The sequence below is a fragment of the Carcharhinus amblyrhynchos genome, chromosome 16, assembly GCF_965287045.1.
Source record: "Carcharhinus amblyrhynchos chromosome 16, sCarAmb.v2.hapA, whole genome shotgun sequence".
NCBI lineage: Eukaryota > Metazoa > Chordata > Chondrichthyes > Carcharhiniformes > Carcharhinidae > Carcharhinus > Carcharhinus amblyrhynchos.
The window spans coordinates 2,624,952-2,649,838 of NC_137339.1; the positions used below are offsets into that span (position 1 = coordinate 2,624,952).

Genomic DNA, 24,887 nt, shown 5'->3' on the forward strand with positions numbered 1-24,887 from the left:
TCAGCACGGACCAGTTTGGGCTGAAGGGCCTGTCTCCGTGCTGTGGATTCAAGGATTCTCATTTTGGGAGTTTGAGAACCTCACAGTCCTGTTAATGTGGTGATGCTAATGACTATTGAGTGTCCAAAGCACCTGTCTGTTTCAGGCTACAGGCCCCTGCTGATATGGAAATCGATATTGGGTGACATTCATAGATTTCTCATCACCATTTGGAGCTGGAAGGATTGGAACTCACGAACAATGAGGGAGAAGAAGGCTGGCCCAACCTCAGTGCTGAATTTTTTCGATAAGTGTTTGAGGGACATGAATTAACCTTCCAAGAAATCTGGGCTTCTGATATGCTGAGACATCCAGTATCTACAATCAGGACCCTGGCCCACCCCCGGGACTCCCTAGCCTTTAGCTTTGCTTCATTTTCCTTTGCCAAACCTGGTGATCTGTGCGGGGTACACCCTTGTGGCACTGACAGCTCATCTGAGAAATGTCAAAATCATGACCCGGGGGCATGCAGAGGTTAAAATCGAGCCCAATGTGTGAAAGCTCTTGAGGAATTTCTCTGGAGATGTGATAAGTTGTGATATGAAAGCAAGTGGGTTATTTCTTCATTATAATAATTGAATTAAAAGCAAACAGCATAAATCTGGGAGGACAGACACTAAATCATTTATAATATGCAGCAGTTAACAGATGGTTCACTAAGTGGAGACTTCCTCTGAAGTTAATTGTATATTTTTTATGAGGCAAATTAGCCGAGGTTTCATCCAGTCAGCTTTTCACTTTAACCCCTGAGGCGAAAATACTGTTCCATCACATTCTGTTTTATTTCAAGCTTCTATCGATTGCACTGGAGGTGACTAAACCTGCAAGGACATTTCCACAACTGTCCTTCAGAAACTCCGCACTCACAGCTAGAATTACTTGTAATTTTCTATTTTAAGAAACTTTAGGTTTTAAGGATTGCATCTTAAATGAAGCAAGTGAGAAGGATGAGAGTGAGAATTCTCAATAACCAGACAAAAAGTGTGCAACCAAATCATCAATACACAGCAAACTATCAGCAACCTGAGAGAGAGGAACAAATAGAGAGAAATAGAGGGGAAGAAGGGAGAGGAAGAGGAATGGAGAGACAGAGAGGGACAGGGAAAAGGGAGAGAGAGACAGGGAAAGGGGGAGAGAGAGGCAAAGAGGGAGAGAGATAGAGAAAAGGGAGAGAGAGAGGCAGAGAAAAAGGAGAGAGAGAGACAGAAAAAAGAGAGGGGGCAGAGAAAAGGGAGGGAGATAGAGTAAAGGGAGAGAGAGAGGTAGAGAAAAGGGAGAGAGGCAGAAAAAATAGAGAGAGAGGCAGAGAAAAGGGAGAGAGCAAGGTAGGGAAAAGAGAGGGAGAGAGAGAGAGAGACAGGGAAAAGGAAGAGAGAGAGGCAGAGAAAAGGGAGGCGGAGAGGTAGGAGAAAGAGTATGGGACATTAAATTAGTGAAATGCTGTCCATACCAGCTGTACAATCCAGGCTGAAATGGAACAGAGAGGTGTCACATAGACTGAGCTGGAGACTATCAACATGGCCAGCTGTCCCTCGATTCCAGGATGACACCTACTCAGGGGCATGAGGTCTGTCATGTGTCTTTATGTGACTGAACAGGCCAATTCTCAACCCACAGGTTCCTGGGGTACCTGAGGAAGGATGGTCTGTGAGGTGGAAGGATCTGGAATGCAGGTATTGCTTCCTTCTCTCTGCCACATCATTAACGTGCTGAGACTCAAAGTGTGTTACAGTTTGATGGACAAGTTGTTGCCATTCTGAAGGATGGGTAGTGAGCAACTTGCACTCAGTAATGGGAATGTTGCATATTTTGAGAGAGCTTTAGTGTGTTTCCTTCTTCCTCCCCAGGATGTCAATCATTGAGAGTTGAGGGAATAGGTCCTGGTGGTCACAGTGTCCAGTCAAACAAAGCTGTGCGATAGCCCCCCAGTCTATCTGACAGTGGCTGTTTATATCGACGATCAACTTCCCTCTGCTGCCAGTATTAAATGCTGCTTTGAGAGAAAACTCTTTAACCCCAGTTGCCTCTGTGTCAAAGCTAAACTGATGTCCATAGCTTTATATGATCTACAGCTGTGGGTGACTGCAGTGTCAGTGCCCACCCTACCTAAGCCACTTACAATCTCTCTAATTCTTCATACGAGAAACTTGACCTGTCTTTGAATGTTGCCAAAAAAAATTCATGCATCATTGCACAGCAAGTCAGTCAATCACCCACCTCCCATGGAGAGTGGCTGAGAATGAAAAGCCAGGGCAGGGAGAGTTCTTCCTGAGCTCCACTCTCTAGACCAAGGGCTCCTAGGCTGACAAACTCACTGATTTATAAATTAGCAGCTCTCATACACTTTTGCGCATGGACCTGTCAAGTCCAATAAAAGGCTCCATGGACCACATTCACACGCTCTGTAAAAAAGCTGATTCGAATTCCTGGGAAGAACAGCATGTCTTTCGATGAAGCAGTATTGAGGGGCTGGTTGGTTCCAAGCTGGAGAATTTCAACCTCGTGTCCACCTCCACGTTCAGCTAATTCCGCTGTGTCTCCAACCCCACAGCTGCTGAAACTCTGATCACCCAGTTTTGGGCTGTAACAGTGACCTCAATCTTGCTGTAATTCATTCTTATAACCAATGGGGCCAGAGGACTCACTCTGGTATTATTATCTCAGCAGATCAGTCCTGATCTCATTGAATAATGGAGAAGGCTTGATGGGCCAAATGGTCTAATTTTGTTCCCGTATCTTACGGTCTTATCCAGATGCTGGGGATAAAGACTTTCATCTGTTCTCCCTCATGGCATTGGTTGCCACGATGTGGAGTTGCTGGAGTTGGATTGGGGTAGGCTCAGTAAGCAGTCTCACAACACCAGGTTAAAGTCCGACAGGTTTATTTGGTAGCATGAGCTTTCGGAGCACTGCCTCGTCATCAGGTGATGAAGCAGTAGTGTTCCAAAACCTCGTGCTACCAAATAAACCTGTTGGAATTTAACCTGGTGTTGTGAGACTACTTACTGGGCATTGGTTGTGACATTGCAGGTTGGTAAATGCATTCTGTATCAGCCTGTGAACCAACTGGAAGATTCAGGTGGACTGCCAGTGACTGATGGACTAGATCCGGAGAACCACTGCTGTGTATAAAGCCTTCACTGTGAGGATAAAGCCCAGGAGAAAGAGTTCATTTTTACATTGAGCTCAACGATCTAAACTGATATTTGATATGGGGAAACTGCACATTGAGGAGATCGTTCAGACATTTGTCCATTGTCTTTTTCTCAGCCCCAGCACTTATACACTCAGGTACTTGGTTTTCAGTACTGAGAGTGATGAAGGCAGATTCACACATTGAGTGGTTAGGATCTGGAATGTACTGTCTGAGAGTGCGGTGGAGACAGATTCACACAGTGAGTGGTTAGGATCTGGAATGTACGGTCTGAGAGTGTGGTGGAGACAGATTCACACAGTGAGTGGTTAGGACCTGGAATGTACTGTCTGAGAGTGTGGTGGAGACAGATTCACACAGTGAGTTGTTAGGATCTGGAATGTACTGTCTGAGAGTGTGGTGGACACTGATTCACACAGCAAGTGGTTAGGATCTGGAATGTACTGTCTGAGAGTGTGGTGGACACTGATTCAAATGGGGCATTCAAAAGGGAATGAGACTTTAATGACTTTTATCTGAAAAGGGTGAATGTGCAGGGTTATGTGGAAAGGGTGGGAATTGGCATCAGGTGAACTGCTCATTGGGCTAACCAAGCAGAGTTGATGGGCTTCTTTCTATGCTGCAGCTGTTTTGCACATTTGAAGCCAGGGGCAGATAAAGTATTAAATGCCGAAATCCAGATCATACACAAGATCTGGAACTGATCTCACTGCCCTACATCTGCCTGCAGTTCTCTCTCAACATCCGAGGCACTCTCTGGTAACACCCCTGGAGCTCTCTCTCAATATCCCTGGAACTCTCTCTCAATATCCCTGGAGCTCTCTCTCAATGTCCCTGGAGCTCTCTCTCAATACTCATCGCTTCCACAGTTCTCACGGAGATTATTGGGGAAGGTATTTTGCTAACGATTTGCTCGGTTTGATTTCATTTTCTCCAACACTTTCTCAGGTTAATGCGAGTGTGCGCACATAGGGAGAGGACAGGTGGAGAGGGTGGTGTTACTGAGTGAGGGGCTGCTCCCTGAACAGATACTTCCTCCCTCCCCCTCCGGGTGGAGATAGGCTGCTCCGGGAAAATCACTCAATGGGATTGAGTCCAGCTACAGCCCAGGGGGGACAGAGATAGGTTACAGCCCAGAACTGGAGAACTGTATGAAGGAGAGCGAGTGAAGAGGACAGAGAGAGAGAGAGAAACTGGTACATTCTTTCATTCTTTTAACAGAGACTGCGTGGAGAGTGGTTTAACCCGAGGGAAGGAGAGATTCGGAGTGTATTCGCTCAGACAATGGAAGACGGCAGGGTGAGAAAGGGAGAGATAGAGTGATAGAGAGATAAGAGTGAAAAAATAAGGTAAGAGAGAGAGAGAAAGAACTGGAAAGGGGGAGGCGAGGGATCGGATGTCTCACCCTCCAGGATGATGCCCTCGCTGTGGGCTAACTTTGCCCTGCTGCTGCTGATGGTCACGGAACTCTGTCCAGGTAAGATTCCTGCAGTTAGTCTCACTGTTTCACCCACACAGACATCCCGATCAGTTACCTCCAGGACAGGGCTGGCAGGGGCCCCCAGTCTGCCTGCCACTAATCTCGGTCTAACTGCACCCAGGAAATGCCACCTCTCACATAAAGTGATATTCCCTCTCACACACACTCCCACTAATTGTCACACTCTCCTATACTACTCACACACTTTAATATTCACTCCTCACTAATACTCACACACTAATACTCACTCACACACTCTAACTAATATTCATTCCTCACTAATATTCACACTCCCCCACTAATATTCACCTACACACTAATAATATTCACTCCTCATTAGTATTCACTTCTTCCTAATGCTCACTCACTAATATTCACTCTCACATTGTCACACCCACATTCATCAATATTCACACACTCACTCATGAATACTGTCACTCTGATACATTCTCACACTTGTTCTTACACACACTCTCATTCACCCCCTCACTCTCAGACACTGACACCCCTTCAGATTTCTGATTCCAGAAATATTTTCTCAATCCACTCCATTCAAATCCATTCCTGTCTTTTTCACATCACAAGTGACCCAGGGACCCCCTTTACCTGATGCTGCTGAGTCTTGTATTAACTCCATCCTCCTGATCCCCCTATCCCCAGGTAGGCAGATTGTGCTCAGATGGTGAGACATCAAGGCTAAACTTTCAGTGATCGCTAGGAGTGAATTCTGTGCGATTCTCTAAATGGAAGGAACTTTCTAAATGATTCTGGAATGTGATACATCGCATTTATTTCCTTCCCTTTGGTGAGAGCGGCTTGTATAGATACTGATCAATGTGCATTCTTATTAATGAGTTCTAACCTTGACTTCAGAAACGGATTCCTGCCTAAGTATCTCCGCTTTGTTCTGTGGGTTCACCCAGTGCCAGGTGGGTGATTGGGGGTTGATTTTGTTTCTGGGGGTGTTGGATATTCAGATTTAGATGAGGGTTGCTGTGCTGGGTTTATTTTCAGAGCAGGCTGCACACAGACTGGGTAATCTCACTCTCAGACAGTGTGTGAAACTAACTGTCCAAGGGGCAGACTGAGAGGCCGGCTCCCTGAGCGATTACAACAGTAACACAGCAGAATATCCATTACATTTACACTGACTAACCCTACAGCCTCACACACTGGGGTGTAGACTGCAAATCCCTCTGGCTGTTTTATATTAAAAAATCCTCAATGACATCCATGAAAGATAAATATTTTACACGTTTTTTTTGCTGCAATCGATCTCTGAATAACGTCCCTGTTCGGTTCCTATTTCATCCTGATAGAACCTCTTGGAGGTTAAAAACTGGAGTATTCAAGAACAGCTTCTTCCCTGCTGCTGTCAGACTTTTGAATGAACCTACCTTGCATTAAGTTTACCTTTCTCTACATCCTAGCTATGACTGTAACACTACATTCTGCACCCCCTCCTTTCCTTCTCTATGAATGGTATGCTTTGTACAGCATGCAAACAAGAGGGGCAGCATGGTGGCACAGTGGCCAACATTGCTGTCTCATAGCATCAGGGACCTGGGTTCAAATCTGGCCTCGGGTCACTGTCTGTGTGGAGTCTGCACATTCTCCCCGTGTCTGCGTGGGTTTCCTCCAGGTGCTCCGGTTTCCTCCCACAGTGCAAAGATGTGCGGGTTAGGTTGATTGGCCATGTTAAATTGACCCGAGTGTCAGGGGAATTAGTGGGGTAAATGCGTGGGGTTACAGGAATAGGTGGGATTATGGTGAGTACAGGCTTGATAGGCCAAATGCTTCTGCACTGTCAGGATTCTATGAAACAATACTTTTCACTGTGTACTAATACATGTGACAATAATAAATCAAATCAAATCAAAAAGTCCAAAATGTGGTTGCAGAGGGAGGAGCCGAGCCCTAGGCCAAGGAGTTTGGAGAGAAATATTGTAGGAATAATGGTGTTGAAGGTGGAGCTATGTAACACTACAGTCTACACTTTTCTTCTCTATGAACAGTATGCTTTGTCAGTATAGCATGCAAGAAACTATTTACTAATACATGTGACAACAATAAATCAAATTTTAAAAAAGGTGAAGTGAAGAGAAGTTTAAAAGTATTGATTTGAAACCTGAGTTATTTGGAACATGTTCCATCTGCTGACGCTGTGTTGCTAAATAACATTAACTGTTTAGACCTGTTATTTAAGCTTTGGAGGGTATTAAGCAGCTCAAAGGGTGTGGGGGGGGGGGCGCAAAAACTTCAATTTTCACCCAGAAGAATTGAACACATCATTGGAGTTGACAGTCATGGTGTAGTTTGTGAGGAACAGGGACCATCTGTCCTCTCTGGAAAGGAGGAGGGTCTGAGCACAGTTTTGAAGAAAGGCACTCACCCCCTGATGTGTAGGAGTCGGACACAGCTTCTCTCTCAACTATCCTGATTTCAGCAGATGTAAGGAGTCCTGAGCTTGTGATCGGTGCATGTATAAATGGTGACATTGTTTTGATTTTGGGATTATGGACCTTTTTCATTCCAAGATCATTGTTCAGGACTCCCCCAGTGGTTGAACTGGTAACTACACCACACGGCGTGGTACTGAATCACACAGATAAAAGCCACCCCCACTCTCCCACCCACCCCCCTCCGCCACCCAGGCACTGTCACTCACTGCGACAATAGTAATGTTCATAAAACCACACAAAAAAAACACTTGGAACATTTAGAAGAAAAACTAGAAGAGGTGGATGCTTTTGGAAAACAAACTCCGGAGCTTGGGATCTATGGTGGATCATGCACCAGAGGGCGAGGAGCATTCTGTCGGGTTGTACGGTTCGACGAGGTTGCACGGATAGGAAGGGGGAAGTCCATTAATGAGTGCCCATTCATTGTGTTCTGCCCCTCGGACAGTCCCTGCCTCGCATATGAGGTTTCTGGGCTACTGAGATGGTTCCCCACAGCCTTCACCCATAGGAACAGGAGGAGGTCATTCAGCTCCTTGAGCTTGTTTCACCGTTCAATGAAATCTTGGCTAAACTGTGACCTAACTCCACGGATCTGACTTTGCTCCATATCCTCAAAACATTTGGTAACAAAAATCTATCAATCTCAAATTTAAGATGATCAGCTGACCCAATCATGGTTTTCACCTTGAGTGTTCCTTCTCCCAGGAGAACCATAACAAAGTTGTAGAGTTCCACTCACCCTTTGCAACAGGGACTCGATATTGACTGAGCACAAGCTTTCCCCATGGACTTCAAGACAGTATTCAGAGTTAAAGCTCCAGTCTTGCCAATAGGGACTGGTGTTCCTACCTAGTATACATTACAAGCTGACTGACTCCCACAGCTACATCGATGACAGGGTCTTCACACCTGTAAGGATTTAATCCTGTTCTTTCAGTTCTTTCACCTTCATCACACCTGTTCTGATGATGCCACTTTCCAAAAACGGCGCTGCTGATATATCCCCCTTCTTCCTTAATCTTGATTTTCCACCCCCTGTGGTTCTCAACCGTGTCGAACCCCCTCCTGCGTCAAAACTCTCAACCCTTCCCCTCCCTCCCAGAACCAGGTAGGGTTCCGTTTGGCCTCACTTTACATCCCACCAATCTCTACGTTTAAAGGATCACCCTCCACCATTTCCATCAACCAGAAAAAAAGGAACTTTGATGAAGAGTCACCCAGACTGGAGACGTTGGCTCTATTCTCTCTCCGCAGATGCTGAGATTTTCCAGCAGTTTCTGTTTTTGTTTCAGATTCCAGTCTCTGCGGTAATTTCCTATGCTCCAAGCAGAGCTGAAGTAATGTTAACAAATTCCGCTGTAACGATTGGCCTTTCCTTTGCCTTTTCAGTTTGCTGTAAAGTGGAATCTCGATCTCAAGCTGAGGAGCGTCTCCTGAAAACTCTCTTCACCGGCTACAACAAATTGTCCCGACCTGTCGTCAACTCTTCTGATGCAGTCCTTGTCCACTTTGGTCTGTCGATTGCACAACTTGTAGATGTGGTATGTGGGAGAGACTGGAGGCTGTGGCAAAGATCTTGTCACATTTTGAATGTTGTTAACTAAACTTTAATGCTTCGACCCAAGGTGCTGCACAGTATTCAGAGTTAAAGTTCCAGTCTTGCCCATAGGGACTGGTGTTCCTACCTAGTATACATTACAAGCTGACTGACTCCCACAGCTACATTGATGACGGGGTGATATCGGCCAGAACTTTCCGGCTGCTCATGCCAGCGGGATTCTCTCTTCCCCTGGTAGTGAATGGAGATTTGGCTGAGTGTCAAATTCTCTGTCCTTGTTTACAGAGGCGGCGGGAAGTTAATCGCTGAAATTTCCGTGGCCATTATGTTAAAATGGATGGAGGGAGTTACCATGTAGGAATTCCATAAGATAGGAACAATACTACTTTACTGCAAAGTGACAAATTACATAATGTCAATGACATAAGAACATAAGAAATAGGAGCAGGAGTAGGCCATCTAGCCCTTCGAGCCTGCCCCGCCATTCAATAAGATCATGGCTGATCTGTCGTGGCTCAGTTCCACATTCCTGCCCTCTCCCCATAACCCTTATCCCCTCTCTTATCAAAAACCCATCAACCTGTGTCTTAAAAATATTTAGCGAGGTAGCCTCCACCACTTCAACAGGCAGAGAATTCCAGAGATTCACCACCCTTTGAGTGAAGAAGTTCCTCCTCAACTCCGTTCTAAACCGCCCCCCCTTTATCTTGAGGCTGTGCCCCTAGTCCTACTGTCCTTTCTGAGCGGGAAGAGTCTCTCCACCTCTATTCTATCCATCCCATTCATCATCTTATACGTCTCAATGAGATCTCCCCTCATTCTTCTAAACTCTAACGAGTACAAGCCTAGTTTATTCAGCCTTTCCTCATAGCTCAACCCCCTCAACTCCGGCATCAGCCTAGTAAACCTCCTCTGCACTCCCTCCAAGGCCAAAATATCCTTGCGTAAGTACGGCGCCCAAAACTGCACACAGCAATGACCAGCAATGGCCATTCAAGCCACTCCATTGTGAGCCAATATGAGCTATAAGCCTGCAAGCACACATCGGTCTAAAATTTCCCTTGAATTCTCCATTTATGTTTGATTTCAAACAACCTTCGGATATTTAAAATAACCGACTCTTTGTCTGTGACTCACTGAGTCATTCAGGATCCTGGAGGGACTTGATGAGAGGATGCTGAGCGGAGGTTTCTCTTTGTGGGAGAGACTGTAATTTCGGGACATTGTTTAAAAATAAGGACTCTCCCATTTTCTCTCAGACGCTGATTGGGTCTGTGGAATTCTCTCTTCTGGAGAGCAGTGGAGGCTGCGTTATTGAATATTTTTAAGGATGAGTTAGACAGACTCTTGAGGAAGTCAAATGATATAGCGGGTAGCGGGAAAGTGGAGTTGAGAGCGCACACTGACACAGTGGTTAACACTGCTGCCTCACAGCGCCAGGAACCCGGGTTCAATTCCCAGCTTGAGTCACCGTCTGTGAAGAGTCTGCATGCTGTCTCCCGTGTCTGCGTGGGTTTCCTCCGGGTGCTCCGGTTTCCTTCCACAGTCCAAAAGACATGTTGGTTAGGTGCATTGGACGTGCTAAGTTCTCTCTCAGTGTACCTGAACAGTTGCTGGAGTGTGGCGACTAGGGGATTTTCACAGTAACTTCATTGCAATGTTAATGTAAGCCTACTTGTGATATTAATAAACTGTAAACTGATCACCCATGATCTCATCAAGCAGCATAGCTTGCTCAAGGGGCTGAATGGCCTGGTCCTGCTCCATTTTTATATGTTCATGTATTATGTACTCTGAGAGTAGCCAGAATCACCTTTTGTGTCTGTGTTACACTGAGTTTAACTTTTAATTCAATCCATTTCACTGACTGTAGAATTTACAGCATCTCATTAAATCTCACACCTCATTTTATAATTAATCTGTCTTGCTATCCATGTTGTTGGTTCTGGATGCGCAGTGGGCGAGCCTCTGGCTTGTCTCTCAATGATTCTTGTTCCAATGCTGACTACAACTTTCTAACTCAGCGGCAAGAGTGAGAAAAGGATGAAAAGTCCCAACAGATTTCAGGTTTTGAGGAAAGTCCAAGGAATTATCTCAATGACCATTTGAGAGAGTTTTTAAAAAAATGTTAACTTTTAACTGTTAACTTTCCCTGCTCATTCTTCCATAAACTTTCACCTTCTTTCATCACACAATCCTTCACCAGCACCTCGCCACTGCCATCCAGCCAGGCAGTGTTGCTCTCATGACGCTCCATTCGTATCTGTTGAGTCAAAGCCAGAGAATCTCCAATGATAGTGGAGTCGGACACTTTAGGAACTTTTAAGCGATTATTGGATAGGCGCATGCAGCACTCCAGAATTATAGGGAGGGGATGGCCTGATCTTGGGATTGGACATAGCTCAGCACAACATCGAGAGCTGAAGGGCCTGTACTGTGCTGTAATGTTCTATGTTCTAATCATTCCCAATGGTTTCCCTTCCTGTTCCCACACCGCTACCTCTGGAGTTGATTGGAGATCCATCATTGGCCCCTGCTATTTCTCATCCTCTTTCTGCTCCTTTGGGACATCATCCAGATGTACAGTTTTCACACTTACATTGACAATACCCGACTCGGCACTGCCTCTCTCCATTCCCCCACTGTTGTTAATTTATCAGGCTGCTTTTCTACTATTTTGGATTCGCAAAACCTCCCTCCAGTTTAAAGTTGGGAAGACTGAAGCTATTGTTTTCAGTTTGTTTGGCGCAGGACAGTTTGGTGACACAGTAGTTAGCACTGCTGCCTCACAGTGCCAGTGACCCAGGTTTGATTCCAGCCTCAGGTCACTATCTGTGTGGAGTTTGCACATTCTTCTGGTGTCTGGGTGCTCCGGTTTTCTCCTACACTCCAAAGATGTGTGGATTAAGTTGATTGGCCATGATAAATTGCCCCTAGTGTCAGAGGATTAGCAGGGTAAATATGTGGGGTTGCGGGAATAGGAGCTGGATGGGATTGTGTTTGGTGCAGACTCGATGCCTCCTTCTGCACTGTAGGGATTATTCTATGATTCTATGTTCTAAACTCCATTCCCTAGCAATTGCATCCATCCCTTCCCCTGGTAACAGTCTGACATTAAGCCAGCCATTTAATGAGCTATGCCACAAATTTATGCCATCACCAAGGCAGCCTATTTCCACCTCTGTAACATTGCTCCACTTGGCCCTGTGCAGCTCGCTGCTGCTGCAACCCTCATCCATGCCTTTGTTATCCCTAAACACAACTATTCCAACACTCTCCTGGCTGCTCTCTCAAATTCGACCCTCTATAAACTTGAGGTCCTCCAAAACTCGGCTGCCTGTACTTGGGGCAAGTACACCACAGTGCTCGCTGTCTGACAGAGGCTCCCAGTCACACAACCCTCAAATCCCTCCAAGGCCTTGCCCTTCCTTACCTTGACAATCTCCTCCAATCCCACAAACCTCCGAGATATCTGTGCGACTCTAACTCTGGCCTCTTGCACATTCCCAATTTTAATTATTCCTCCATTTGTGGCTGTGCCTTCAGTTGTTTGGGTTCTTAGCCCTGCAATTCCCTCCCTACACCTCTCCACTTCTACATCTCACTCTCCTCCTATAAGATACTCCTTAAAACCTACCTTGTTGACCCAGCTTTTAGTCACCTGGCCTTACATCTCTTTATTGTGACTTAGTTTTGTGACACTCCTGGGACTTTTTGTTATGTTAAAGGTGCTGCAACAATGTAAGATCTTGTTGTCCTCATTCAGGTTAAATAATTTGCTGCTATTTTAAAAATTAACCTATCTTATTTGCCACACAGGATGAAAAAAACCAAATGATGACCACTAATGTCTGGATCAAGCAGGTTTGTTTGAATTTTGGTGAAACACAGTCTACGATTATTTTCCTTTCACCTGGTGGCACAGTGGTTGGCACTGCTGCCTCCCAGCACCAGGGGGATCAAATTGCGGTTTATAAGATGATAAAAGACAGGCATGGGTAAGGGAGACATGGAGCAGGTGCTTTCTCGTGTGGGGCATTCTAGGACGAGAGGTTATAGTCTTAGGATAAGGGGAAGCAAATTTAAAACAGGGTTGAGAGGAAACTCCTACTCCCAAAGGGTTGTGAATCTGTGGAATTCGCTATCCCAAATTGCAGTGGATGCTGGGAGAGTCAGTAAATTTAAGGAGGAGTTAGACAGATTTTTAATTGGTAATGGGGTTGAAGGATTATGGGGAGAAGGCAGGAAAATGGGGATGAGGAGCGTATCAGCCATGATCGAATGGCAGAAAGGACTCAATGGGCCGAATGGCCTAATTATGCTTCTATATCTTATGAACTTATGACATGGGTTCAGTTCCCAGCTTGGGTCACTGTCTGTATGGAATTTGCATGTTCTCCCCATGTCAGCATGGGTTTCCTCTGGGTGCTCCGATTTCTTCCTACAGTCTGAAAGACGTGCTGGTTAGGTGCATTGGCCTTGCTGAATTCTCCCTCAGTGTACCCGAACTGGTGCTGGAGTGTAGTGACTAGAGGATTTTCACAGTAACTTCATTGCAGTGTTAACGTAAGCCTAATAAATAAACTTTTAACAAATAAACTCCTACGTAATGCCTCTTTTTTTTCTCCTCTTGGCTTTCAGGAATGGCATGATTTTAAACTCCGCTGGAACCCTCAGGATTACATGAATGTGACATCAATCAGAGTCCCTTCGGAGCTCCTCTGGAAGCCCGATATTGTCCTATACAACAAGTGGGTCACAGCAAGTGAACTCCTTTGCCTTGCTTGCTGTCAATTATCGGACTAAAATGCAGTGACGCAGCTTGATAAACTCATAACACAAAGCAAAGTGAACACTGGAATTCGTACTGGAAGGGATAGAATTGAAAGACGGCAGGAGCTGGGGGGGAGGGTGAGGGAGGGGGGGTAAATCTTCAGGTCCCGCCCACCACTGGAATAGTCAGGGGTGGGGTGGGGTGGAAAGTTTGACAGACCATTGAAAGTTCCGTTAACCTCAGGCAGGGATTTCTGGTGTGGGGTCAGGCAGGATCAGAAAGTTCTGTCCAGGGGGTCAAATTCAAACTTCTCTCAAACTGGTCAGACTTGGTGTATTGAGCTCAGTCTCATTATAAGGAAAGGCACAGACTCACTGGATAAGGTGCAAAGAAAATTTCCAAAATTGATACCAGAACTGAGGGCAATTGTTGCACTGCCTGGGGAACTTTTCTGTAGAATACAGAAGGTTGGTGGGGGGGAGGTGGGGAACGGAACCTGATGAGCGTCTTTAAGAATATATGAAAAGATTTGATAGGGTAGACGTAGAGAAAATGTTTCAATGTGTGGAGGGGACCACACACCATAGGCCTATAAATGTCAGGTAGTCACGAAAAATCCAATAGGGAATTCAGAAAAAAAACGTCTTTATCCCGAACATGGCGAGACTGTGAACCCAACACAACAGAGAGAAATTGAGGTGAATAGATGCATTTATGGGGGGGAGGGGGAGTTAGATAAACTCATGGCAGGGGGAGTGGGGAGAAAGGAACAGGAGGAAATGTTGGTAGGGTGAGATGAGGATGGGGCAGGAGGATGCCCATGTGATGCATAAATACTAGCAGAGACCAGTTGGGCTGAATGTCCTGTTTCTGGTCTGTGTCATTCTGTATAGCTGGGTACCTGGCTCACACTCAAATATTCATCTCGACATGGAGTCTCTGAATGGCTGGGTTATTTCCGAAATGGCCTCAAAACCTTTCAACCTTCCCTGCCAGCAAATCCAGATAATAGCCACCCCCCCCACCCCACCCCCCAACACACACACACACACACACACACACACGTCTATGTCTCCCCACCCATGAGACTGCCTGGTTTTGAGCATATGTATACTGACACAGAAATAAGTACTAACATTACAGAAACGAAGCCATTCAGACGTAGCCTGTTACAATTCAATAAATTACTGAGATCCACCTGAAAGAGCAGAGAGACTATTTCTATAGGGAACTGGATAACCACTAGAAAAGGGGGTCAGGATGACAGAGTCACGAGGAAGGAGCAAAGGGAATGGCACAGATCATCTAACTGTCAGCAACCCAACACGCTCATAACAAGATCCACAGACTCCTTCTGCAACATGTAACCCTATCATTCTAATTCCTTAAAAATACGATTTTACACAAGGACAAAATAAAATCCTATAATTCCCTCAAGCAAAAGCAGGGATTAGAGTAAAATTAAAAAGCCAGATTGCAGAAAGCTGCCTTGTATTTCTTTCAGTAATTGAAAGGCAGGACAGCCTCAAGGGGCTGAATGGCCTCCTCCTGGTCCTAACGTCCTTATGTTCCTCAAATGTGGAACTTGGGAACAGAGCAGGCACATGGGATTGGGATAGAGCTTGAATGAAAAACAAACACCAACTGGGACTGGTTGAGTTAAGAGGCCAATATTTTATATCGTGTAGCTGTTTAACTGAACTAGTTTCACCCTTCCTGATGTTCTGTTGCTTGTTTTATGATACATCTGGTTGGGGGGGGGGGGGGGGGGGGCGGATGGGGGGGGTGGTTTGTTAGAGGGAAGATGCTGTACAAATCCAGAATGCTTCAATCTCTTGAGATATCTGCGCTTCTTTCTGTCCTTGCAGCGCTGATGGAGACTTTGCCATCACCCATTTGACCAAGGCTCACCTGTTCTACAGTGGCAGAATCAAATGGACTCCTCCAGCCATCTACAAGAGTTCCTGTAGTATTGATGTGACCTTCTTTCCCTTTGACCAGCAGAATTGTACCATGAAGTTTGGCTCCTGGACCTTTGACAAAGCCAAGATAGATCTGGTGAGCATGAGCAAACACGTTGATCAACAGGACTACTGGGAGAGTGGCGAATGGGTCATTATCAGCGCAGTTGGGAACTACAATATCAAAAAGTATGAATGTTGCACAGAAGTTTACTCAGACATTACCTATTATTTCCTGATAAAACGGCTCCCTCTGTTCTACACGATTAACCTCATAATTCCCTGTTTGCTTATATCATGTCTAACAGTGTTGGTCTTTTACCTCCCCTCAGACTGTGGTGAAAAGATCACACTTTGCATCTCGGTGCTGCTTTCACTGACTGTCTTCCTGCTCCTTATAACAGAGATTATTCCTTCCACATCTCTTGTCATTCCCCTGATAGGAGAATATCTTCTCTTCACCATGATATTTGTCACCCTGTCTATTGTTATCACTGTGTTTGTACTGAATGTTCACCATCGCTCCCCTCACACACACACAATGCCGACCTGGGTCCGTAGGTTCTTCCTGGATTTCATTCCCCGCATTCTCTTCATGCAACGGCCCGCAGCTGTGAACAAAACCGGTCATAAACTGATTGTAACGATGAACGAAGCTCTGAGCTCTTCAACTTATTCTGCTGAAGCTGAGGATGAGCAAAATCAACTTGGCCGAGGATCAGTCAAGCAATCAAATACTAACACATCATTGATGACTCAATATTATCTTCAGGAAGACCAGGGGAAACCCAAAGCACTTTGCAGATCTCTCTCCAGCCAATACAGCATTTTACAGGAGGACCAGACACAAGCTAGTTGTCCATGTTCTTCACCCACCAACCACCCTTACTGCCACACAAAGGAACTGCCCAACTCTCGCTCCAAAGTGAGATCATTAAGTCTTCAATACCCTTACGGGCAAGAAGACCAAGCCCAGACCAATTCCCAGTGTAGGTCCGGCAGTATCCAATACAGTCATCTTCATGAAGATCCACCCTATTCCAATGGGCATTCCAGATCCACGGTCATTCAACAATGCCATGGGAATGGAGATCCCAGCCTGCCGGCTTCGCCTCCCTGTAAGGGCAAACGGGGGAGCAAAGTGAAGAGAGCCTCAGGCTCAAAGCGAGATGCTAAAGCTGTCAAACCCAAAGAGCAGCAGAAAGTAACACTAACTCCAGCCATGAAACTGGCAATGGAAGGTATCCAGTATATCGCCAACCACATGCGTGCAGAGGATGCTGACTTCTTAGTAAGTAGCGATGTTATTGAATTGTGATGTTGACATAGATTCAAACATATTTCCCATCTAGTGTCGAATCTAACTTTATCATTACGAAGGTAACGCAACAAGGCAGAGATATTGAAATTACAGCATGGTGCATGAATGCATCTCAGCACTTGTGTGAGGTAAATTATTTGGTGGGAGGAATAGATAGGATACATATCCTTCAGAAGGCAAGAGTCTAAATGTGCTTTGAATGTGTGGGAGCAAAAAAGGGATTCCGGGATACAGTCACATTGAGAGTAAAGGGGTCATCAATATAACAGAGTTCAGGATAAGTCTTCACACAGAGAGCCGTTGGAATGTGGAACTCGCTCCCACAAGGAGTGGTTGAGGTAACTAACATGGATGGGTTTAGAACCAGGAACATGAGCAAATGTTGATAGGGTGGGAGGAGATTTATGCAGGGGATACACTCATCTGTTCCACCACTCTAGAGAACTGAGCACACAATCCAGACTGACACTCCAGTGCAGTACTGAAGGAGTGCTGCCCTGTCAGAGGTGCTGTCTTACTGATGGGGAATTGAAGTGAGGCCCGGTCTGCTCTTTCAGCTGGATGTAAAAGATCCCATAGCCAACATTGGGGAAGAGCAGAGGAGTTTTCCTTGTTACTGTGGCCAACATTTATCACTCAATCCCCATCACTAATAAACAGACCTATTGGCAATCATCTGTCCTGGGAGATGATGAACTTGAATCCCAGGTTTGTCAATTCTGAATTAAACATTGTGGCTGTAGAGTGACAGAGTGACAGTCCCTTCCACAGCTGGCACGGGAGATAGAATTGCTCGAGATCAGTTGATATTTTTCCTTTCCGGTGACCTCTCGTTTCCACTCTTGGTCATTTCCCTTGCCCTCTGCTTTCTCCGTGACTACTCGCCTCCAGGCTCTCCAACATCTCATAAATTAACTCCAATCCTGGGAAATCTGAAGTCTCACTGGCAGACATCTCGTGGATGATCCTATTGGTCTTCAGTTGATAGCCAGGTCACCAGAGAGCGTGTCTTTGGAGATGCAGCAGTTGTCTGACCCAGTCAACAGTCACTGCTGACTTAAGAGAGTAAACTGGTTGAAGATCCCGGAATTCTGTCTCGTCAGGAGATGCCCAATAATTGTCACTAATAAACCAATAACCTGGTCATGATCATATTTCTGTTTGTGGGATCTTGCTGTGGCAAAATTGGTTGCTGCATTTCCTACGTTATTACAACAGTGATGATCGCCTTGGTAGTAAAGCACTTTAAGATATCCTAACTTCATGAAAAGTGCTATATAAATGCAAGCTTTCCTCTTTCTATCAATTAGATGGGCTTTGTTGAGAGAGGGTTAATTCTGACTGTGACCCATTTTTGTCCCTTAAATTCCTGGTTGAGTTTCATGCGGACATAGGAATTAGGAGCAGGAGTAGGCCAGTCTGCCTCTCAAGCCTGCTCCGCTATCCAATGGAGTTCCTGATTTGATTTGATTTGATTTATTATTGTCACATGTATTAATATGCAGTGAAAAGTATTGTTTTTTGTATGCTCTACAGACAAAGCGTACTGTTCATAGAGAAGGAAATGAGGGAGTGCAGAATGTAGTGTTACAGTCATAGCTAGGGTGTAGAGAAAGATCAACTTAATACAAGATAGGTCTATTCAAAAGTCTGACAGCAGCAGGGAAGAAGCTGTTCTTGAGTCAGTTGGTACGTGACCTCAGACATTTTCCTGACAGAAGAAGGCTGGGTTCGAGGGATCCTTAATTATGCGGCTGCTTTGCCGAGGCAGCAGAAAGTGTACCCAGAGTCAGTGGATAGGAGGCTGGTTTGCGTGATGGATTGGGCTACATTCATGACCCTTTGTAGTTTCTTGTGGCCTTAGACAGAGCAGGAGCCCATACCAACCTGTGATACAACCAGAAAGAATGCTTTCTATGGTGCATCTGTAAAAGTTGGTCAGAGTCGTAGCTGACATGCCAAATTTCCTTAGTCTTCTGAGAAAGTAGAGGCGTTGGTGGGCTTTCTTAACTATAGTGTCGGCATGGGGGGATCAGATTGCTGTGGTGATCTGGACACTAAAATACTTGAAGCTCTCGACTCTTTCTACTTTATCCCCATTGTTCTCCTTTACACTTCCTGAAGTCAATGACAATCTCCTTCATTTTGTTGACATTGAGAGAGAGATTATTGTCACACCAGTTCACCAGATACTCCATCTTATTCCTGTAATTAGTCTTGTCATTGTTTGAGATCCGACTCACTATGGTGGTGTCCTCAGCAAACTTGAAAATTGAATTGGAGGGGAACTTGACCACACAGTCATAGGTATATAAGGAGTACAGTAGGGAGCTGAGAACACAGCCTTGTGGGGCACTGGTGTTGAGGATGATCGTGGAGGAGATGCTGTTGCCCATCCTTACTGATTGTGGTCTGTGAGTTAGGAAGTTCAGGATCCAGCTGCAGAGGGAGGAGCCGAGACCCAGGCCATGGAGTTTGGAGATGAGTTTTGTGGGAGTAATGGTGTTGAAGGCTGAGCTCCTGATTTGCATCACAACACATATAAACGGGGTTGCTTTCCTGCTTGCTCTGACAACAGAATGGGCTGGGGGAAGGGGGAGGGGGGCGGGCGGAGTGGTGGTTGGTGGTGGTGGTGGTGGGGGGAGGAGTGGGGGGGAAGTGAAATGAAGAAAATCACCCTTGTGTTATTCCAATATTTTGTTCGATTGAGTAAATGGACACTGTTTCTTTGATTTAACTCCGATTAACAGGTGGTTTTGTGTCCCAGTTATGAACATACACTCAAAGCAATGCCACTGTCTACTAGTCATCCCCGCTTTGTCAGTCTGGGCATATCAGGGAGAACTGACTTGGTCACAAAACGCACAAACTCATGAAAGTTGGCATTTGAGGTCTGAAGGACATCATTTGCACTAAGCCTGTTGACATGGAGCAAGTATGATGTCTGATAAACTGACTCTTAATCTGTTCCTGAGGGATCTGCAAAGCAATTATAGAAAACATCATCTTAAAAGGGACAGTGTTTAACCCAGTTCCTTAGATGTTAATCCTGTTAGGATTTTCTAATTCTTCAGCGCAGGTTTTGTCCCTTATTAGAGTTGAACATGCATTGCAGGAGTTTGGAAGATGAAAGAATGGCTGGTTTGATTAAACTTTGCCATAATCAGGCTTTAGGGTCATACTCTGGGGCTTGTCCAATCAAAGATTACCATGTTCTTTGAGAAATACAAAGCTGAGATGATAAACTTGGAGCTGCATCAACTTTCCGACTGGTAAACTTGCCGTTTTCCATCACTAATAAATCTCAGCTCTTTCAGAAATTGATCTCAAGTTTCGCAATCATTTAAAATCACCAAACGGGACGCACCGCGAGGATGTGTCTCTTCATAACCTGCTTGCTCCAGTAATGTGAGAAAAACGTTAAAGAAAGACTTGCAGCTGCATCTTTCAAAGCCTCAGCGTTTCCCAATGTGTTTCATAGCCAATGGAGTACTTCTGAAGAGTAATTATTATAGCAATGTAGGGAGCATAGCAGCCTATTCATAGAATCATGGAATCCGACAGTGCAGAAGGAGGCCATTCGGCCCATCAAGTCTACACTGACTGCAATCCCACCCAGGCCCTAGCCCCATAACTCCATCACCTTAGCTAGTTCCCCTGACACTAAAAGGCAACTTAGAATGGCGAATTTACCTAACCTGCACATCTTTGGACCGTGGGAGGAAACCGGAGCACCCGGAGGAAACCCACACAAACATGGGGAGAACATGCAAGCTCCATACAGACGGTGACCCACGCCAGGAATCAAACCCGGGTCTCTAGCGCTGTAAGGCAGCAGTGTTAACCACTGTCGCCATGCCGCCCCTACCCTATCAAAATCCCGCAAATAGTAACGTGATGAAAGGGTGGAGCTGTGGCACTGTGGTTAGACTGCTCCTCATGGTGCCAGGGACTTGGGTTCAATTCTGGCCTTGGGAGTCCACTCACTCCTGTGTGGTGTGTGTACATTTTCCCCATGTCTGCGCGGTGTACCATCGGTGCCCCGGTTTCCTTCTCTAGTCCAAAGACGTGGAGGTTAGCTGGATTGGGTTGGTCCACCTTTAAACCAAAATATCAGCCATATCTTCTCCGTAGGTCCTCTTTTTGGTCTCTAATCACTTCCCCAAACCTCCTTTTACCATCATTTTATAAGTTATATGGCAATAGAACATTTTTGGATCCATAAGAACATAAGAACACAAGAAATAGGAGCAGGAGTAGGCCATCTAGCCCTTCGAGCCTGCGCCGCCATTCAATAAGATCATGGCTGATCTGTCGTGGCTCAGCTCCACATTCCCGCCCTCTCCCCATAACCCTTAATCCCCTTGCCTATCAAAAACCTATCAACCCGCGTCTTAAATATATTTAGCGAGGCAGCCTCCACCACTTCAACGGGCAGAGAATTCCAGAGATTCACCACCCTTTGAGTGAAGAAGTTCCTCCTCAACTCCGTTCTAAACTCCCCCGCCCCCCTTATCTTGAGGCTGTACCCCCTAGTCCTACTGTCCTTTCTGAGCGGGAAGAGCCTCTCCACCTCAATCCTATCCATCCCATTCATCATCTTATACGACTCAATGAGATCTCCCCTCATTCTTCTAAACTCTAACGAGTACAAGCCTAGTTTATTCAGCCTCTCCTCATAGTTCAACCTCCTCAACTCCGGTATCAGCCTAGTAAACCTCCTCTGAACTCTCTCCAAGGCCAAAATATCCTTGTGTAAGTGCGGCGCCCAAAACTTCACACAGTACTCCAGCTGCGGCCTCACCAATGCCCTGTACAGTTTTCACTTCTCTTATTTGTCTTTTCAGTTCCCCTCTGAACATTTCATAATTTAATCCCCGATTATAACTACTCTATCATTTTTGCACTCTTGGTTATTTCCTTGACAATTTGTTCCTCCACATTCTTTCCACTCGAGTGTGGCCCTATAGACTACACCAAGCAAGGTAATTTTTTTGTGCCTTAGCTCTAGCCAAATAGATCCTGTTCTTGGCCTCTCTGGAACATCCTCTTTCTCCAGCACTGCAATACTCCTCCAAAACAATACAGCCCCCTTTCCTTCCTCTTTCTTTCCTGATCATCTTGCATCCGGGAATATTTAATCCCAGTCCTACTCTTCCTTGGTCTCTCATCGTCACAAACTCACATTTCCACAATATAGTCTGGCTTTATAACTAGCTGATCTTGTTTACCACTCCGCATGATCACATAAATACCCGATAACCCTCATTTAGACTTTGCTTCTTTCCCTTTCGCTTTGAACTAGTCAACATCTTACTATTTTTTATTCTAATGCTTGTCTCTCTACCATTCCATGAATTTTGGTATCCCTCTCTGATGCTTCCACCCCTCTGCCCAGTTAGTTTAAACCCTCCCTAGTAATAATTAGGTTATCCCTGCATACATTGGTTAATGAATGGATTTCCACCACGTACAGTGATTGGTGGATCAGTTGGAACTTATTCACTTACTGCCCGTGTCCTTTATCCAATTTTCACACTGTTCCCTTTACCAGTGATGTTCAGGCCAATCTAGTGATCCCATTGCCACAGCTGAGGTCAAAAAAATTCGTAGGGTCCCTATAGGATAGAATGAGGCCATCAAGTCTGCACCGATTCTCTGACAGAACATTTTACCCAGGTCCTATTCTCACAACCCCACGTTATTCACTAATTCGCTAACAGGCCATAACACCATAAGACATAGGAACAGAATTAGACCACTCAGCCTATTGAGTCTCCTCCACCATTCAATCATGGCTGATATTTTTCTTCTCCCCATTCTCCTGCCTTTTCCTCATATCCCCTGATCCCCTTATTAATCAATCTATCCCTGTCTTAAAGACACTCAGTGACCTGGCCTCCACAGCCTTCTGAGGCAAGGAGTTCCACAGATCTATCACTCTCTGGTTGAAGAAATTCCTCCTCATCTCTGTTTTAAAGGATTGTCCTTTTAGCCTGAGGTTGCGCATTTTTGAGTATTAAGGAGCAATTTAGCATGGCCATTCCACCTAACCTGCACACCTTTGGACTGTGGGAGGAAGCCGGACTGCCCGGAGGAAACCCACGCAGACACGGGGAGAATGTGCAGACTCCAAACAGACAGTCACCCAAGCCGGGAATAGCACCCAGGTCCCTGGTGCTGTGAGGCAGCAGTGCCAACCACTGTGTCGCCGTGCCGTCCCTATAAAAGAGAATCTTCCCTTATCTTATGACAGAGTCTCTGAAGGAGGAGTTTCTGATTGAAAATGTTCTCTGATTTGCAGGTAAAGGAAGACTGGAAGTACGTCGCCATGGTGATTGACCGCATCTTCCTGTGGATCTTTATCATAATTTGCATACTGGGAACGCTGGGACTTTTCCTGCCTCCTTGGATGGCAGGAATGCTGTGAGATCAAAACACATCAGCAAACCGAACACAAGACAGCCTGACTCCAGGAGAGTGACGGGATAGTCACTCCCATCTATACCTTGACCCCTAGATCACTTCCCAGTTATCTGAAACTAGCTTAACCAGGTTTAGAAAGATAGGGATTGCCTGGACAAGAGCAACATCATTTTACCCTTTTAAAAGAATTGGCTATTTGAATGTGATATGAGTGGACAATGAAACATTTAGAACCTGTGCCAGGGTGACAACAATACTGAGGCTTTCTAACCATCAGGAAGCACTGAGACAGGCTGGGGTTAGGGTTAGGGTTAGGAAAGTGAAAGCTGAGAGGTGGCTTGGTACTGATGTTGAAGATTATGAAAGGATTTGATGGGGTAGATGGTAAATGGGGAGATGATGTTCCCACAGACGGGTGGGACCAGAACTCGGAGCCATAAATATAACAGGGTCATCAATAAATCCCATGGGCAATTTAAAAGAACCTGGGAGGCACAGTGGTTAGCACTGCTGCCTCACAGTGCTAGGGACCTGGGATTGATTCCCGGCTCGGGTCACTGTCTGTTTAGAGTTTGCACATTCTCCCCGTGTCTGTGTGGGTTTCCTCTGGGTGCTCTGGTTTCCTCCCACAGTCCAAAGATGTGCGGGTTAGGTGCAATGACGATGCTAAATTGCCCTTTAGTGTCGGGGTGACTTGCTAGGGTAAATGCATGGAGAGGGGGCCTGGATGGGATTGTGATTGGTGCAGACTCGATGGGCTGAATGGCCTCCTTTTGCACTGTAGGGATTCTATCAATAAATCCAATGGGGAATTTAAAAGAATCTCCTTGACTCAGAGAGGGGTAAGAATGTGCAACTGGTTCCATAGCGAGTGGTTGGGTAAATAGTATAATATTTAAGGGGAATCTGGATAAACACATGAGGAAGGACGGAAGGAATGGAAAGATATGGAGATTGGGTGAGAGGAGTGGTTGGGGAGGTGATGCTCATGTGTACGATAAATGCCAGCATGGATCAATTGGGCTGAATGGCCTCCTTTTGCACTGTAGGGATTCTATCAATAAATCCAATGGGGAATTTAAAAGAATCTCCTTGACTCAGAGAGGGGTAAGAATGTGCAACTGGTTCCATAGCGAGTGGTTGGGTAAATAGTATAATATTTAAGGGGAATCTGGATAAACACATGAGGAAGGACGGAAGGAATGGAAAGATATGGAGATTGGGTGAGAGGAGTGGTTGGGGAGGTGATGCTCATGTGTACGATAAATGCCAGCATGGATCAGTTGGGCTGAATGGCCTGTTTCAGTGCTGTAAATTCTCTACCAAACACTGACAGGAAACAAATTCTCAGTTTCCAAACCAAATGATACCAATAATGTTCCATGATATAAGATCATCTTCAGATAATGGAGGGTGGCATCTTACAGCTCCATTGTGGGGGGCGGGGGGAGGGGGGGGGAGGTGGTGGGGCTCTGAAATGCTCTGCTTCCCATACTCCCTGCTCACACACGTTCCATTCCCCCCACTCAGAGACTTGCAATGGCTTCCAGTCTGACAACACTTCAGATTAAACATTTCCACCCCCTTTCCCAAGCCTTTATCCCAGTCTATCTCTATAATCTCCTCCTGCCTCAGTAGGTAACTCCTCTGATGCTGGCTGTTTTACTATCCCTTATTTTAACCACTTTAAACTATGGTTGGTTGTACCTTCA

General features: G+C 45.6%; 1 protein-coding gene across 1 annotated transcript; it reads left to right on the forward strand.

Annotated features, from left to right (window-relative positions):
* The first annotated feature begins 4,320 nt into the window (after positions 1-4,320).
* Positions 4,321-24,120, forward strand: LOC145353593 (neuronal acetylcholine receptor subunit alpha-4-like). The gene is made up of 6 exons (XM_080204347.1): positions 4,321-4,670; positions 8,525-8,676; positions 12,513-12,557; positions 13,335-13,444; positions 15,336-16,719; positions 23,054-24,120. The coding sequence occupies exons 1-6, from the start codon at positions 4,607-4,609 to the stop codon at positions 23,177-23,179; spliced, it is 1,881 nt and encodes a 626-aa protein (XP_080060473.1). The 5' UTR covers positions 4,321-4,606; the 3' UTR covers positions 23,180-24,120.
* The last annotated feature ends 767 nt before the right edge of the window (positions 24,121-24,887 follow it).